Source organism: Letharia lupina, assembly GCF_014066315.1.
Source record: "Letharia lupina isolate WasteWater1 chromosome Unknown contig_17, whole genome shotgun sequence".
NCBI classification, from domain to species: Eukaryota; Fungi; Ascomycota; class Lecanoromycetes; order Lecanorales; family Parmeliaceae; genus Letharia; species Letharia lupina.
In genome coordinates this window covers 576,265-594,670 of record NW_023502986.1, presented here as the reverse complement: position 1 = coordinate 594,670, position 18,406 = coordinate 576,265, and the positions used below count along the sequence as shown (strand labels likewise).

The window sequence follows — 18,406 nt, the reverse complement described above, 5'->3', positions numbered from 1 at the left end:
TGAACCCAACGCCCATCTCGAGTCCTTCACATCGGGAATCCCTCTGGCTGAACACCTTCTCATTCTACCAGTTCGACGCCAGTTCTTCGGGTATCAAATTCCTGCACACGTCTATCTCGAGGCTTTCTCTCGGTCTCCTGCTTATCGGGCTCCTCTTCCACCGCTTTCTGCAGGCCTTTGTCGTCTTGCTCCCATACTAGAGGCCTCGGTGCTGTTGTGACATTGACGTTCTTAGCGTTCGTGTCCTGCTCCGAACTACTCCCTTGTCGCAGACTTCGCCTTCTGGTCCTCTCATGCACGACTCCTGGAAACATCCGTGGCGGCGGAGGCGTTCCGTCGATCCAAGATGTGCCCTTAGCTTGTGATGGCGACATGATCGTTGATGACGACCTGGCAGGTCTACTGTGATCTCGCCCTGTGCGCTGAAGATCGAGGCTTCTCACGTCAGCAATAAAATTGGACGCAGGTATACGCGCTGCACGCGAGGAATTTCTTTGAGACGAATGCATTGCCGCAGCAGGAGACGGAGGCGCTTTGACAGGCGTAGCCATCGTCTGAACCAAGGGGAATGCGGCCGCATATCGTTCTAGCCTTGAAACGAGCGTCAGCAGTTTTGGACATTGTGTGGAAAAGGACAGAAGTACATTTCGAGTTCTTGCACCAATGTGTCATGCCGGAATTTCTCTCTAATATTGGGTACGTTGCTCTTGGCGACATTATTGCCAGTCACGCCAGGAAGGTGATAGTCGGGGCCGAGCCATCTCTGCTTCAATTCATGCTCGAAGCCGCTTTGAATCACGGAATGATGAGCGAGCTCACACATATCAACCGCACTCAATCTATAAATCTGTGCTGCAACCGAATACTCTTCGATCAGAGGTTCTTTTGTGAAAGCGAATTGCAATGGATCATCGGTAGACAGTGAGACGTTCAGACCACGCTTGAAGTATTTCGAGAAAGGATTTCTCTCATACGCGAGGAAAAGGGCATTATTGCTCAAAGGTGACATTGCAATGCCAATCTGGTCGAGGTAGAAGATGTATTGTAGTAGCGGTACCTTCCTAAGCATTAGACCATGGCTTATGCTGTGGCAGCAGAGCACGGCTGCTGCGATATGATCTACGTCGCCGGCTTCACCACAATGCGGTCGAAGTACGAATGTATTGAAACCGCGCCGTTTGCGCCAGACATTCAAGGACGTCATATTGGCAAACAAGTGATAGATCCAGTAAGTGTACGGTGGATTTTGTTTGGTGTCCCACTCTTTCGGTGGTGGATACTTCCTATATAGTCGAGTCTCGACCTTGCTTTCATCGTCAACACTGTCAAAGCCGATCACACGCTGGAGAAAAACGTGGAGCTCAGGATGGCTCGAAGGGTCATTGGTGACTTCGTAGAGCGGTTGGAATATGTTGATGATGATCTCTTCATAGGTGTCCATTTGACCGTTGGCTTTGTACATGCTGAAGAGTCTGGGAATCTGTATGAGCCAACGCACATTGTGTGAGACCAACTTGTTATCAATGACCCAAGCAGCGAGCTTGTCCCACTCATCAATGGATCTGCCATAGATAGAGACCCGCCATTCAACAAATTGGTACTTGCTAGATTCTAGGTCGGAAATGACCTCCTTTGTGATTTCAGCGAGGTAGCGACCTTTGATATAATTGTCAGTTTTTAGAAAGATTTCTCTGAGCCTTGATTCTCCGATAGGGTTGTATTTGAGGTTGAATTTGTCAAATCGATGGAACGAATCAGTGTGGGCCTGCTTTCAGGGTTAATACAATGACGCTCGAGATATCAAGCAACGCAAAGTACCAACGTACATGCATATCAAGAGTATCAATACTCAGATCATACGCGGTCAGATTAATACTTTCGAAAACTTCCTTCAATGTCAATTCCTTGTTATCTCGAAACATAACAACCTCGTCTGGCGATTTCTTCATCTTACTCTTTATGAAGCGCAGCAAATGCTTCTGATTCATGCAGGCGGAATGATGTACATGTGTGTCGACCTTCCTGACGTTGTAGAAATCTCTGTGGGGCACCCTTTTGCAGTCTGCCGTTTCCTGGTATGAATTGACGAGAAAGTATAGATGGAACCTTCCCTCCAAGATATCTAGCTGCCGAAAGGCAAAGCTCTTGGTGGGTCCATCAGAAGAGACATTCTGGACTTGGTCCATGTCAATGTAGAACTCTCGCAGAGTTGGAACTATTACAATGGGGCTAGTATTTCGCGCAAGTTGAGTCGTCTCGAAGATTTGGTAGACGCTGCCTTGGTCAAGCTTAAATGAGACGATTTCATCCTTACCAGGCAACGGCAAAAGATCCAGCATATCAAAATCCTCCCCAATGTCTTGGCCTGGTTTCCTGCGCTTCACTGTAGGCGACACCGGGAGCTGCTGCTGGGTCGAGTCTCTATTTTGAGAGCTAGCAGGCAAACAGTTGCTTTGCAAACGGTCAGAGTCGGCTGTTAAAACCTTGCTGTTACTCAGACTGCTTGAACCAGAAGTCTGACCGATTGGGCGGTTTTTATTATCATCCCAAGTAGGATTTGGCGGCGGTGGATATATTCTCCAGTTCGAACCATCCTTAGGGTTGTTGCCAGCACCCTGTAGTGACAGATTGACGTACTTGTGCCTTATGTCCAAGACCCTCTTGATATTGATTGAGATAGCGCTGAGTTCCGGTGAGATGTCCGGAGCCGGGATATCAAGCTCTTCCAAGACACCTTCGAGCTCAGTCTCATGTCCAACGGCTTCCTCTGTATCGAGATGGCTATCGTCGAAGTGGACCTCGTCACCCGTACCACGCAAGTCTTTGCCCTTCAAGGTGGGTGAATTTGGGATCCCTTCAGCAAGTCTCGAGTTCCTGTCCCGTTGAGCATACCCCCGGCCACTGCGTCGCGATGCTGCGCTCGTTGTCCGACTAAGGCCTCCGTCGCCATCCACAGTTGAAGAAAAGGTTCTTGCCCTAGCCAAAGGGCTCTCAGCCTCTGCATCATGTTGGGATATCTCTAACTGATGTCTCTGGAAGAACAGTTTTGCTTCGGCATGGCTCAGCGATTTCTCGGCGGCAGAATTATAGTAAGCTGTCCTCGCTTGGCGGTCATGGAGCTGGCCATCGGCATCTGTGTCGTTGAGCGGTGTAACATCTCCATTATTATTTTCTACATTTTCGCCCAGATCAGAATCCTTTTGCATGGCATAGCGACGAAGGCCAGCTCCGCCGTCTTCCTCAGCATCTGACTGCATTACACTTAGCACAGTCCAGCGGCACTTTGAGGTGTAAAAAACTGCTTGTTAGGCCTTCCTATCTCACGGCTTTACGAATCAAAGGAAAACAAGAGATGTTTCTTACTGACCTGAAGGAGTGCGCACGGTGCGACCACCCTAGAACGACGTTGAAATATGTCGGCGATCATCAGCCTTAAGCCTTGGCGAAATAGCCAAAAATTCAAAGATTTCCAAAAAGCTCTTCTGATTGGTCGCCTTGGTCGCCTCACCAAAATTACTGACCCTCCTACTCTACGCTTCACCACTCTCTACTAATACTCCCTCCATTGCGCCTGCGTGTCCCATATCCAAGCTTCTTCTTCGCACAATATATCTCAGTGTCTCTGATAGATTCGCATTACCTGTGATCTCGAAACTTGGTCTCCTACAGTGCCTCTTGGGAAACTCGGGATCTGTCTCGGGGCCACAATCTCCTCCACTACCCTCTTGTCCTGATCTGCAGGAACAGCTCTTTTCGTGTATGCGAGCATAATCTCTTCTTGTCTCTCATATCTATCTGTGCGGAATGACAATTGTCTAGCTGCTGAAGAGGGTCGTCCTGCAGCACCTACTTACCATAGCACATTTCTACCTGTGGACGCCCGACTTTTTGCCATGAGAACAACGGCCAGACATGGACTCATCCCCTAGAAGTACTGCGTCTTCCGACCTATACTCTCCCTCAGAGTCAGCGCAGCCAGAAGCTGCTCCCATAACGAACGGTATCGAGCATGAAGTCTCCCACAAGCGGAAACGGGAACAAGATCCAAATCCTAACCGTATCATGCAGAATAGGAGAGATTTTCCTACAGTTGTTGACAGCCATGGATCTACAGATGAAGCTCCTTCCAGGCAGGCCGATAATCTCATGGAGAACCTTTCCAGAGTCAAGCGACCCAGGCCAAACGGTTATAGTATTGGAACAGGAGCAGACCTTTCTTGCAAATCGTCTGCGTTGCCTGCTGTTCACTGGCAACATATCTTCTGTTATGTTCCACCCGTCTTTCTTGGGCGTATGTTAAGCGTAAACCACGCTTTCAATACCATTTTGACCCCTGGCCAAAGTGAAGAGGATCCCACTCCGCTACCTAATAGCATTATACAGCCACTTAAAGCAGAGGCCATTTGGGCTCTTTCTCGGAGAAGATTCTGTCCGGGAGTTCCAAGGCCTATCCATGGGTTAATGGAGCTTGAAATGTGGAAATTGCTCAAGGGAAATGGTTGCCAGATCTGTGAAAAGGTCAAGGTTGATACTTCTGTAGCAAATCCACAGGATCCGTGGGAGTCCGGACCTGGTGACACCGGTGTCAGGGTTATCTGGCCCTTTGGGCTAAGGTGTTGCGGTCCATGTTTGCAAGACAATACTCAAAAGGTACCGGACTGTCAACATCATTGGCTAGCAACGATTAGAAATCGCGAACTGACTTCGCACAGGAACTGGATCTCTCTATGTCGTCGGATTGCCCGTTTTTCCTCCTGCAGGGTCTCCCCTTTGCCTTCATATCAGAAAATTATCACTACATTGGTCATAACGTCTTGCGAAGCATTACAGCTCCACCTATGCTGCGCATGACAAAACGATACTACAAGCCCGATGTGGAGGAGATCAAGCGCCAATTTGAAACTGCGAAGGAGCTTGGTGTTGCGTCCGCAGAAGAGTGGACCAAGGGCCTGGCTCAGCAAGGGCAGCAGTGTCTCGAGGACATCATCCGCTGGGAGCAGTGGGACTCCAAAGGCGGGCTGAAGAACGTGAATTTGCGTCCGAATCCCAAGGCAGTTATTTCCAGTGCCAAAGGTGAAACCTATTCGGATCGATCAACTCCGCAGAGCATGGCCTTCTCAACGAAGTCTGAGGGCGATCAGGCGAGTCCACTTGCGACGAGTGCATCCACACGTAAGTAGACCCAGTGTCACGCGTAACCAGTCCATCAACACTCGAAGTCGAGGTCAGTCTACTGATCAATTTGTCGTAGCATCGTTTCAATATCCTAAGAACCCCCCGGTCCCTATCCAAGGCGGTGTGCAACATGGACCTCAGGTTGCATCCCATCAGCCACGACCGGAACGCAACATAAAGGACGTCAATGAAGCTAAAGCAGCTCGACGAGCGGAGATAGAGCGCCGCTGCGCAGCCTTGGACCCTCCTTTGTTGCCCAGTGTATTGAGGCACATGGACTCTTTCCAAGCAGCCATGCAAATATCGCAGCCAATGACGGACCAAGCGTGGGAAATACTCAGGCCTCGTCTGCTTTCCCAGCTCACTTGTGCTGAACGGCGCGAGAAAGAGCAAGTACAGCAAACCGAGATCCTTGCAGAGGAGTACAGACAACGACGTCAGCAGGAAGCTCAACTAAAAGAGACCAAGGAGAACTTTGACCGCGAATGGGAGAACTATCAGGCTCCGGTCCGGCATCGGATTGGTGCTTTGGCTACTGAGGCCATTGAATCCAGGTGGGCCGGAGGTAAAGCCGTCACGAAAGAATCAAGTCCCAAATTTGCGGCAGATGTGCTGCTGGATGTCCGCCAACGCTTTTACGCTGCAGTAGTACAGGAGGATGAAGCTGCTCTTGCCGCTGGTGAATCTGTAAAGACCGATCCACCCAACGGACCACCAACTAGAAAATTGATTCTCGAAAATATGAAATGGCTGTTCGATACCAAGATCAAGCCGCTGACGGACCATTTCCAAAGAGAGCTGTTTCTTTGCAACGGTTGTGATGGCAATTTCAAGTTTTACGGCTTCGAGGGTGTAATTCAGCACTATGCTGCAAAACACACCACCGCGCTTAGTATGGGAAACATCGTGGTTCACTGGCGATCCGAGTGGCCGGAGCATCCTCCTTTCAACCCTAATCCCAGTGTTGCTAAAACAAATTACTACAAGATCCCCACTCCAGCGCCTCCTGTACAAGTTCCGGCCGTTAGAGATCCACGAGGACCAATTACTTATGGCAACTTCGTTCAGCCCGTGGAGACAAGTGCCCCAAATGGAACATCACAGCATCAAACCCCCCAATATCCCACTGTTGGATACCAAAATTCGTACCTAGGCCCCCGCCAGGAAGGCCCTCCCCAAGTGTTACCCGCACAATCTCACCCACCTGCAAACTCATCTCACATTGCCGGAGTTGGCCACTCTGGAGTTCAGAATGGTTACGGAACCAGTACTGCCTCTTACAACCCGTTTCCCGTTGCGCAGCAAGGCCAAGTAGCACAGTATGGCTCCTTTCCTGGTCAACAAGGATACCCAGCATTTCCACAAGGACAGCTTGGTACAATCCCGCAGGGTTACTTTCCCGAAGTCAGTGCGAACAATTATGGAGGGCGCCCAACGGTACCATATCCAGGAAATTTCCAAAAGGGACCTTTGGCCACCCTTGCCCAAGTCCACAATGTTCCTGGTCAAGTATCAGATCTGTATCAGCGTCAAATGGACGAGATGGCCAAACATGCTAAAGACGTTTTTACCGGCATTGGCGGGGTTAAAGATCTTCCAGGCAGCGTCCGGATCTATGTCGTAATCCAACACACTGTTGCCAGATTCAAAGCCTCTTTCCCGAATGAGCCTAGTCTGTCTATGTTTATCGACGGGCTTGACCATAATGCTGTGATGAGACCTGTCAGAAGTGTTAATGGACTAGGCTGCAGAACTTGTATGAACAACGGCACAGGAGCCAAGCTGTATACATTGCCTCACTTAGTCAACCATTTCAGAACAGCTCACGTCGAGACGCCACAAATGCTTGGGCACCCACAAGCTCCAGAACTCGATTGGAAGCACGATATGATAGATTATCCTGACCTCTCGGTCATCTCCAAACTCCTCAATGCTAACGGTATGACCGATGCCAAACTAAGCTTGATTGCTTTGGTCTTCCCTGATGCATTTCCCACTCCTCTTCCAAACCTGAAGAATCGAACGAATACGGGGCCTCACCCTATGTACAGAAAGGAACTCGACGCGAATACAAAAGGAGCCTCCGGAGCTCCGTCAAAACCGTTGGCCGCTCTCCCATCTCATTATGGAGGTCAATCTGGCGATCAGTCTTTCAATCGGCCACATAGTGCTTTTCGGCTGTTGTCACCAGGTCGCTCATCCGAGCCTCTTGAACCGCCGGGAGAGGATGAATACGATCCCCATAGACCTGCATACTTAGGCAAGATTGTCAAAATTGACACTGGCTCAACCCAGTCTCACAAACCTGTCCAGCATTCGCCATTACAAGATTCTCACCGATACTTGTCCTATACTCAGCAAGAAAAGTCTAACTATGCAATGCCTCCACGGCTGGAGGACGAACAAACTTACAACAGTGCCAGCGTATCACGGCCGAAGATAAGCGAGAATTATTCTAGGGAGTCTTACGAGCCATTCGAGCATGTGACGCAGCCTCAGTCTCCAGTTCCGAATGCCATGTCTCGGTCGGGGCACCGTTTCCACCAGCATGCAGGAGGCCAAGCCAAGCCTTCTCGACCAGACATTGTGAATCAGTACGATATTCCTGTCGATTACATCAGAAATTATGGTCGTACTCCAGAGGATGAGAGGCCTGGAGAGATCTTGAGCTCTGTCAAGCGTGGCGCACAAGGCGTGTCCCCACCCGAGGCGGTAGTTGCTGCAGACCGATTTCTCAACACTTTAGCCCCAGAAACTGAGGGTGCCCGTACTCATAAGCGCTTTTCGTCGGAACGAGACACAGAATGCGCTTCACAGGGCCAGTGGCTTAGCGAGCCACCATTCAAGCGCCGACAACAGTATTTCGGACAAGATGGCGCTTACGATCAGCGATCGGGAGATGAGGTCAAGGTCAAAAGGCAAGAGAACGACATTCTTGGGAACCATATGCGGACAGGAGGTTCTTCCGAGCCAAGAAAGAGTAGCCAGGCCGCCGTTCCACAAAGATCGGGTTCTCATACCCATTACTATGACGGCTTACGGCCCTTATCCCAGGTACCGTTGGGGCCTGTCAGAACTGGCGGCAGTCCGCCTGTGCGATACGCTCCTTACGAAGACTCTGAGCAAGTGGTCGTCAACGATCGTCAAGACATGAACGGCAGTGTGCTGAAAAGACAACGCAGCGGGAGCCACACTTACCAAGTTTCACGCATATCACAATATCGCGACCAATCAGCATCCCCTCAACGACCGCCTGCAGAGACAGCTCTCTACCGGCCCAGAAGTCCGGTAGAAGAGGACAGACGCGATTCTCTATACCAAGTTCGATCCCCGTCGTCCCGCAGGGTAAACCGCTCCCAAAGGATTCCCAATAACGAGTATGCGACGCAAACTCGTTATGAGTATATTGATGATCCCTGTGTTCCGAGCAGTCGTCATCAGCAACGTGTTGAATACGTGCCGATCAGGTATGAGGATTCTGGAATTAGGGAGCCCGCTCGATACGTTATCGCTCGACCAGTAGAGCAGATGGGCCCTGAATACGTCCGCTACGAGTCGAGCTATGCTGCGAACCCGGTTTACGAGCGCAACGGCCAGGTCTACGGTGCTCCTCAAAGACCTTATCAGGATCCATACCGAGAAGCCCCATCTTTTGCGCAGAGCCACCAGTACTGACTACTCAAACTCGAAGCATGTTACCCGTGTATGAAGTCATCAGACACCCTGATGCGCGTTGATTGTACAGCGCGCGTCGTCATACACTAGGTGGCTCCTTTCGAATAGGATGCTAGTCTCAGGGCTCAAAATCCTGTCGCTCTATGGGTGAGATGATCAACGATTACTTCATCCTGTCTTCAGGTGATCTTCGCGATCCCGTTCTACCGAATAGGACCATGAAGTCCTTTGGGAAGACCTCGCTAGCGGAAATGCAGAGTCATGGTTGCTTGTCAATCGATCACGAAGGCAAGGCTCATCGAGCACGGTTGATACTTCCACCAAGTTTGTATAAGTTCTAGCTTGGGTCCACGCAAGAAATCTCTTCCTTTCACGGCTTCCTGAAAGGAGCTCGATCGCAAGCTCATTGCGTTAGTCGCGCCTAAGAGCGATAAGACCATTCATATGTACATTCTGTAAAACTAAGTGCCTGCGTTATTTTCATTGGTGGCTAGATATGTACACTACACATCAGAGATTGGTCCTTCGGCCGACTGGTGTCTTCGAATGCGGCATCTGAAACGGGAAATCATGATCGATCTTGCGTTGATGTGAAAGTAACTAAGGTATATCAATAGCGACTACAGCAGCATTGTGCCGACACGGCGTTGCTCGAGCCGTGGTCTGCCGTGGAGATTCGTGGTTCGTAGTCGAACGATTTGCTGTTTCAAAGAAAGCATTATGCTATGCTAGAGAAATTCGTTGTAGTACCACCAGGTACTCATACTGTCTAGAAGTGAGCTACGACGCTGAAATTTTAGCGTCTTAATACCCGCTACCGGCAAATAGCTCTATTTATTTATATTATTTACTTTATAATAACTAGATAATATATATATTCTATAGTCTTATACGATAGTAAGACTAGTTATAAGCTTAGAATAGCTATAGCTATTTATAGATTATTATATCTCGAAGAGTTTAAAGCTATTAAGTAAAAAATAGATATAAAAGCTTATATCGCGATTAATTAATATATTAATATATATAAAAGAATAAGATAGGGCTGATCTAAAAAACCTTGAATTTATATGTGCAGTCAATTATAAATTTGAGTTTACTACGCTTTTTGATTAGACACCGCGGATAAATAAATTAGCGTCCGCAACTATTAAAGTCTCTCTCCCTACTTTTAACCCATTAATAACTTTACTATTTTCTATTAAAATTTAATAATTTTTTTTTCAAATCATAGACCGCACTTTGCGCTTCTCAGAAATTGAAAAATCTTAAAACTTGGTCTTATATTTCTTCAAAGGCAAGGCATTCAATTATCGCCTACCAAAGTTCGCTTACTAAATTTGCTCGACAGCCGGCAGCCCTTATCAAAAAAAAAAGGTGTACGTTATTTAAATTTGAAATAACTTTTTTATTTTCTATTAAAATCTTTCGATTTTTCTTTTAAATTTTAGAACGTAATTTGCACGTTTAAATAATTTAAGAATTAATAAATTTCGTCTTATGATTATTTAATGATAAAAATTTCAAATATCGCTTATTAAAGTTCGCTTATTAAATTTACTCGATAGTTCTAATTAAAAAAATAGATTATAAATTTAATTTATAAATCTAAACTCGTATAAAAGAATAAGATAGAGCTAAGCTATAAAACTTTAAATTTATATATATAGTTAATTATAAATTTAAAGTTATTATATTCTTTAATTAAATCGACTAAGTTAGCTCGCTAGCTCTCTTAAGCTCTCTTATTAAAAATTTATATATAGAAGTTTTATACTCTAAAATAATTAGCTTTCTACGAATATTATTTCTTTATAATTTCGTAAATTATAGAGCTTAATTTATACTTTCTAACGATATAAAAATTATAAAGTTTAACTTACTATTAATAAATAAGTAAAGATCTATAAGTTAAATTTATAGAGTTAAATTTTTCTAAGTTAAATCGAATTTTAATATTAATTCTAAATTACATTAAACTCTAATCGCTTACTATATATTTTTAATCTATTTTTATTATTATAAAATTAATAAAGAAGATAAGATAATATTAATAAAGAGCTAAGTATTTTAAAGTATAAAACTTCTATATATAAATTTTTAATAAGAAAATATAAGAGAGCTAGTAAGTTAATTTACTAGATAATTTAACTAGAGAGCGTAATAACTTTAAACTTATAATTAATTATATATATAAAATAAAAGTTTTTTAACTTAGCTCTATCTTATTCTTTTATATATATTAATAAGTTTAAGTTTATAAATTAAATTTATAGTCTTATTTTTTAATTAGAGCTATCGAGTAAATTTAATAAGCGATCTTTAATAAGCGATATTTAAATTTCTTATTTCTAAAGAACTATAAGATTAAATTAATTATTTTTTTAAAAAGCGTAAATTACGATTTATAATTTAAAAAAAACTATTAAATTTTAATAGAAAATAATAAAGTTATTAAAAGATTAAAAGTAGAAAAAGAGATTTTAATAGTTATAAATATTAATTTATTTACTCGCGATATCTAATTAAAAAGCGTAGCGAATTCGAATTTATAATTAACTATATATATAATTTTAAAATTTTCTAACTTAGCTTTATCTTATTCTTTTATATATATTAATATAGAAATTTTTAAAAAGATAAACTCTAAAGTATAGAATAAGATTTCTATAACTATAAGATTTTTTATAATTAAAGTTATATTAATAAAGTCATATATGATATAATAAAGTCTATCTGAGTGTTTTTAGTCTACCTTACGTCGCGTAACGGGGCGTGGTTTCGGGTTAAGGTGGGCTCGGGGTGAATTTTTAAAGGGCCATCCCCCAAAACTTCCCTCGGATTTATCGGACTTTAGATCAGGCATTACCGGATACGAGTAAGGTAAGTACAGAGGCTATTGTTTTGTCGGCATGACGGACTACTCTAAAGCGCCTACGAATTATTACTGTACGGGTAGCCGGCAAGCTGTAAGCCTGTAATACTTTAATTAGCGTGTGCAGAAAACGTTGGAATACTTGGCACTGAGAAAATCACACACACACCACCAAAAGTAGTACTGAATAGATGAATCTTCTCCCATATCGCATTCTACCACCTTTCTCATCATATTTGAAGCTTCTGTATATCTCGCTTAGCCAATTCCTGTTGTTTCGAAATGCCCCTCGCAACGATCGATAGAAGGGGCTTACCTCCGCCTATTCGGTCCGGGCAAATTACCGAATCATACCCCGAAAGTACGAATCCTTACCGAATCATACCCCTAATTACCGAATCATACCCCTACACCAAATCACACCCAAATATGGGGTATGATTCGGTAATTTGCCATTGCTTGGGGTATGATTTGGTAAGTTATCAAAGTGGCCTCAAACTACGAAGGAGATAATCCGCGATCTGGCCTGTCTGACCATAGAAGTAAGGGATTTTCTCCAACCGTATTTGATGAGAATTCTATCAGTCTGAAAACATCAGATGAAAGTCGAGTGGGGGCAATTTCGACTGCTCGAAGGCCAAATCACACCCTGCGCTTCAAGGTTTACGGGGTTCATATTAGCAGCGACCCCACGGGGGCCCTGCGAAGGCCCTGCGAAGGCCCTACGGGGGCAAATATTTAGGTCTAAATAAGGGTGTTCTGGCTGTTAAGCGTACTGTTGTAGACACTATTATTAGCAACTCAGCTAAAAAGGCTGGTCCCGGGGGTGTCTACGCTTAACAGCCAGAACACCCCTATTTGGACCTAAATATTTGCCCCCGCAGGGCCTTCGCAGGGCCCCCGTAGAGGCCGCTGCTAACAGTTCACTCCACCGAAGACGCTTCCGGGGCCCTCTTAAATACCCAGGTTATCCTACACTTTATGCTGCAGACACCCCTATTTAGGCCTCCGTAGGGGCCCTAAAGGAATAATTTCTAATAGACACCTAGCTATATCTACAAGTAGGCCACTCAAGTAGACCACTGTAGCAAGTACGAATCTTTACCAAATCATACTCCAAGCAATGGCAAATTACCGAATCATACCCCATATTTAGGTGAAATTTGGTGTAGGGGTATGATTCAGTAATTAGGGGTATGATTCGGTAAGGATTCATACTTTCGGGGTATGAATTAGTAATTCGCCCATTCGGTCCAGAATCGTTCGTTTGCTACTCCTGCACTGGAGATCTAATGCTATCGCCTAGAACGTCCACTACTACATGCAGACGGTCTATAATATTTAAGAGTGTCTCTTTATATATGGCTCGATCTACTCGTTTCCACCCCCATTTGCACGTTACCCCCATTTGCACGCTCTTAAATCCGATAAATCCGACATAGATAGCTACCACTACCATGGCTACCACTATCACTCATTCAAATGGTCTACCACCATAGTCTACCATAATGGCCAATGCTACGGTACTATAGTCGCCATCTGTAGGCCTGGCATAGTAGGTGTTACCTCGGACCAGCTATTTTTGAAGACACGAAGAGAGGTAGAAGTCCTGTCAGGAAAAAGGCTACTGCATCTCCCACACCAGGCCCACTGATGCCATCAAATCTCGCTTTATCACAGTAATAATAGCGAGATAGACGAGGAGCTGCTCCGCCACAGTGGCGGGCTCCACCGACTCCACCGGAGGCTTTATCAGAGGCTTTATCGCAGCAAGGTGGAAAAGGTGAAAGAGGTGAAAGAGGTGGAAAAGATGGAAGCGGTGGAAGCGGTGGAAGAGGTGGAAGAGGTAAGAAGGTAGTAGAAGAGGAGGTAGTAGAAGAAGAGGTAGAAGAGGTAGAAGAAGAGGTAATGATGATTTTTTTAAGACATAATAGGCCGATAAGGCCCAAAAAACTGTGATTTAGGTTCTCCGATCTTAAGCCTGGATAGAAATAAAAGACCATCATTAATTGTGCTAGTTTGCCATACAAATTTGGTGAAAGGTAGGCATTTTGGTGTTGCGTCGGATTTATCGGTTTTAAAGAGCGTGCAAATGGGGGTAACGTGCAAATGGGGGTGGAAACGAGTATAAGCTATAGTTTCGCCTTAAAGGTACCCCTCGTAAGCTTCACTCGGCCGTCGAAGACTTCCTTGTTAAGTACCTCGAAGATTAGCTATGGGCTATGTAGAAAGAGATGGTCTGGTTTCTTTGGGAGGAGTGGGGCCTATTCGCACATCGGTCCACGATATCAAGGACTCTTAAGAGGAGGCGCTTGAATGAGAAGGCGGGTCAAAGAGTAAGGCAAAACACCAAGGATCGGCTAAGCGAGATATACAGGAGCTTCAAATATGATGAGGAAGGTGGTAGAATGCGATATGGGAGAAGGTTCCTCTATTCAGTACTACTTTTGGTGGTGTGTGTGTGATTTTCTCAGTGCCAAGTATTCCAACGTTTTCTGCACACGCTAAAATTTAGAGTACACGCGGTTACGGGACCGAGGGGACGCATATTTTACCCAAGACGTTATATTACTTTACTCAATTGCAAAGTGCAAGTGCTGCCTCAAATCAACTTAAAGTCCTACGTTTATGTTTGACCCTACAGCAACCGTTTGACAGATGGCTGCCACGAATCCTTCATGACACTGTCTTAGGTAGTTCGCAGATTTCCTTGAACGATACATCTATCCCACACAGCTAGACCATCATTATGGCAACCTTGAATCTATCCACGAATGGTCCATCCATAACCAAGAGTTATCAGTCCATTGTCAATACCCCTCCCCCGTCTGGTACTGCCTCCAAGTCTCCAACCTATGGCCAGTGGGCCGTGTACTCTGTCTCTGCCCCTCTAGCCAATGCCTTTCAGCAAGACGCTGGCGGGAAGGAAAGTGTATTGAAAGTACAGAGTACTGGCGGTGGGTACTGTCTTCGTGAATGCCGTAGCCGCAGAAGCTAACGCGGCAGCAGAGGGTGAGCTGGTTGATCTGATAGATGAATTCTCCGATGGCAGGGTTCAATTTGCCTACGCTAAAGTCCAAGACCCCAATACAAAGCTGCCAAAATCCGTCCTCATTGGTTGGTGTGGTGAAGGTGTGCCTGAGCGGACCAAGGGCTATTTCACCAGTTATTTGACCGCTGTATCGAAATTACTACATGTGGGTAATGGTCATAGCGGACCCGGCAGCAAGAGCTGATGTGAGAAAGGGTTACCACGTCCAAGTGACTGCTCGCTCAGATCGCGACCTATCGCCCGAATCTATCGTTCAAAAAGTTTCTGACGCATCAGGCTCAAAGTACTCTGGCGGTGGACCTGTCCCAAGCAGCAGTGGCCCTCCCCCTCCTATCTCCTCGAAACCGGCTTTTACACCTACGCGCAGCAGTGGTGGAGGTGGTGGCGGCTTCAATCCTCTGACTGGATCGCGGATACGCTCTAGTGTGCCAAAAGACACAAACGTTGATGAAGATGGTTGGGGTCAAGACGCGCCACCAGTTACTCGGACGCAGCTTGAGAAAGTGCAGTCTTCGTATCAGCCCACCAAAGTGAATATGCGCGATCTGAGTTCACAAAATCAAGAACCTTCTCGCTTCAATGGCACTGACAATAACGACAATACGCCCACAGACAGCGAGGTGGTCAGGGGTGGATACCAGCCAGTGGGAAAGGTGGATATCGCTGCCTTACGGAGGCAGGCGCAAGAGAAAGGCAATTCTCATGATGACAGACCAAACGTAGTCAAAGGGTCCTACGAGCCGGTAGGGAAAGTCGACATTGCCGCAATCAGAGCACGAGCACAAAAACCTGCAGAGGGCGCCACATCGCCTTCCAGCAGCATGTCCCCTGCGGCCCCAGGAACGTCCGTTCGGAGTAGCGAACAAGACGAAGAACAAAAATCTCTTGCAGATCGATCGGCGCCCTTCTCGACTTCTGAGCGTCTCACATCTCTCCCTAAGCCAAAAGTTGCCAATCGCTTCGGGTCTGGTACTAGTTCAGTCGCAGGAACCAAGGCTCCGAATCCTGGCGGTTTCGGCTTGGAATCCAAGCCTACCCCTGCTGCCCCGCCCGTCGGTGTCGGTAGGACCTTCGCTGACCAAGGGGGGAAGACGCCAGCCCAATTATGGGCGGAAAATAAGGCTCGCGAACGAGGCTTGAGCGGCACAAGTGACAATCTTCCGTCCGGTATTGGAGGGTCTCCATCACATATTGCGAACCAAAATTCTGGCGAATGGAAGAGTGGGTACGGCGGGAAGAGCTGGGCTCCTGTGCAGACTACTAGAACCGGACAATCTTCGGGTAGCTTGGGTCAGCAACGGACAGGACAGGAAGAAGACAGTCAGGAAAAAGCCCCAAGCTCTCTAACCGGCGGTATTGGAGCCATCCGAGATCGCTTTAAAGGTGCACCTCCAATGGGGGCTTCGAACATAGGCTCGGAGGTCTCATCTCCCAGTCCACCACCCCTAGATACGTCCAGTAAGCCCAACGCGGGCCGTGGAATCCCAATCTCAGGACTCCCAACTCGACCCACTCATCAAGAAGATGATGAGGACGAAGTAGCACCACGAATGCCGACACCGCCTGCGCAGCCTCCAAGAAGCCCTACTCCACCCACGCCGCCTGGCATGGATACGAGATCTCCTATCCGAGTTGCGATGCCTGTGAGCCGAGGTCATAATGAGCAGCAGGTCGAAGACGCACGGGATGAGCAATTCTCACCTCCACCATCAATGCCTGCACGCTCCCTCGCTCAGGCCGTTCCGCTAGAAGAAGACCTCACTGAGGAGCCATTTGGACACGATCCTGCTCGCGGTGCGGGCGAAGCTGCCGCTGCGGCGTCCTTTGGCGGAGAAGCAATTGAATCCGCACACTCCGGGGCTCACGAAAGTGGAAAGCGTGCGCTGGTGCAGTATGACTACGAGAAGGCCGAGGACAATGAACTGGAATTAAAAGAAGGCGAGTATGTCACCAACATTGAGATGGTAGATGACGATTGGTGGATGGGCCAGAGTCCACGTGGTGAGACTGGGCTTTTCCCTAGCAATTACGTAGAGCTCATGGAGGGCGAGGAGGGCGAGGAGGGCGAGGGGGCTGGTGGTGGACAGGCAAGTCATCAAGCCGAAGCTGAGCCTGAACCTGAGCAACATATCGCTGGTGCTACTGAGGCCAGTCAGGGAGCTACGGCTACGGCGCTATATGAGTATGAGGCTGCGGAGGGAAATGAGCTGAGTTTCCCCGAAAATGCGAAGATTACGGGAGTAGTAAGTAATAAACCCCCGAAGAGAATTTTTCCAACGCTAATGACGACGGGCAGGAATTTCCAGACGAAGACTGGTGGTCTGGCGAGTATGGAGGTCAGCAGGGTCTTTTTCCCGCCAACTATGTGCGGCTAGACGAATGATGCAAAAACAAAGAAGCATACGTTCACAAAAGTTACTGAGGGCGTGGCCGTGGTTTATGTGTTTGGACGTTTCATGGATGGTTGTCAATTGTAGATTCTATCTGAAAGCAGCGACAAAAGAGATGTTCAGTTGCAGAGGGATGCACCTCTATTCTACGCCATTATAGGAAAGGAAAACCAATAAGCGAAAGGTGAGAAAACGGAATATTAGAGTAATATTACCTTTCATTATAAGTCTAAATATCTATGTATTAAATCTATAAAAAGTAATTAATTTAAGATCTATCTTAGTTTTAAGATTAGATTTAACTCTCGAAGAATAAAAACATTTTAATCTATAATTTTTTTAGAATTATAAGATTTAATTTTATAATTCTTATCTTATTAAGAAGTTCAAATTACGCTCTATAAATTAAAAGAAATATTAATAGATTTTCTTAAATATAATTTTATTTTTATTTTTTAATCTTTATATCTAGTAATAGTAATCGAAATATTATCTAGATCTTATAGTATAATAGAAAATAACTTTAAAAACTATATATTTTATAATTAGTAACTAGCTATATAACTAGTTTAAATCTCTATATATAAAAAATTAAATCTATTAAAAATCTATATATATTAAAATTTTATAAAAAAAAATTATTATTAAATCTATAATATATATAATTATATACTTATTATATCTTAAAAAAAGTTCTTTATATTATTTATATTTACTTAATATTTACTAGATTATTACTTACTAACGTACTTTTAAATAATTTTATAAATATTATTCTTTAATATTTTAGAGCTATAATACGTATATATAGTCGTAGAATATATTTATATATATTAATATATACTTTTTTATATTTTTAATATATTAAAGTAGTAATTAATATATATAATAGAATAAGATAGACTTAAGCTAGAAAATCTTAAATTTATATATATAGCTAATTATAAATTTATTAAATCTACGCTTTTTAATTAAATATCGCGAATAAATAAATTAGCGAATATAAATCTTAAAATCTCTTACTCTTACTTTTAATCTTTTAATAAATTTACTATTTTTTAAATAAAAATTTTAGATTTCTTTTTTAAATTATAGCTCGTAACTTACGCTTTTTAATATTAAAAAAGTATAAAAATTAATCTTATAGTTCTTTAAAGGTATGAAATTTAAATATCGCTTATTAAAGTTCGCTTACTCGATAGTTAATAGTCTTAATTAAAAAATAGATATATATTATTT

At 44.8% G+C, this 18,406-nt stretch overlaps 3 protein-coding genes across 3 annotated transcripts; 2 read left to right on the top strand and 1 right to left on the bottom strand.

The window, feature by feature from the left end:
- Window positions 1-59: 59 nt before the first annotated feature.
- Window positions 60-3,864, bottom strand: HO133_003302 (uncharacterized protein; the record flags this gene model as incomplete). Its single annotated transcript, XM_037294225.1, has 5 exons — window positions 60-591; window positions 645-1,765; window positions 1,827-3,251; window positions 3,668-3,795; window positions 3,855-3,864. 5 exons carry the CDS (start codon window positions 3,862-3,864, stop codon window positions 60-62), a joined length of 3,216 nt encoding a protein of 1,071 aa, XP_037149606.1.
- A 48-nt stretch (window positions 3,865-3,912) lies between these two features.
- Window positions 3,913-8,850, top strand: HO133_003301 (uncharacterized protein; the record flags this gene model as incomplete). The annotated part of the gene is made up of 3 exons (XM_037294224.1): window positions 3,913-4,650; window positions 4,713-5,172; window positions 5,252-8,850. 3 exons carry the CDS (start codon window positions 3,913-3,915, stop codon window positions 8,848-8,850), a joined length of 4,797 nt encoding a protein of 1,598 aa, XP_037149605.1.
- Window positions 8,851-14,474: 5,624 nt separating this feature from the next.
- Window positions 14,475-17,160, top strand: HO133_003300 (uncharacterized protein; the record flags this gene model as incomplete). Its single annotated transcript, XM_037294223.1, has 4 exons — window positions 14,475-14,682; window positions 14,735-14,922; window positions 14,972-17,020; window positions 17,074-17,160. The coding sequence occupies 4 exons, from the start codon at window positions 14,475-14,477 to the stop codon at window positions 17,158-17,160; spliced, it is 2,532 nt and encodes an 843-aa protein (XP_037149604.1).
- Window positions 17,161-18,406: the final 1,246 nt, after the last annotated feature.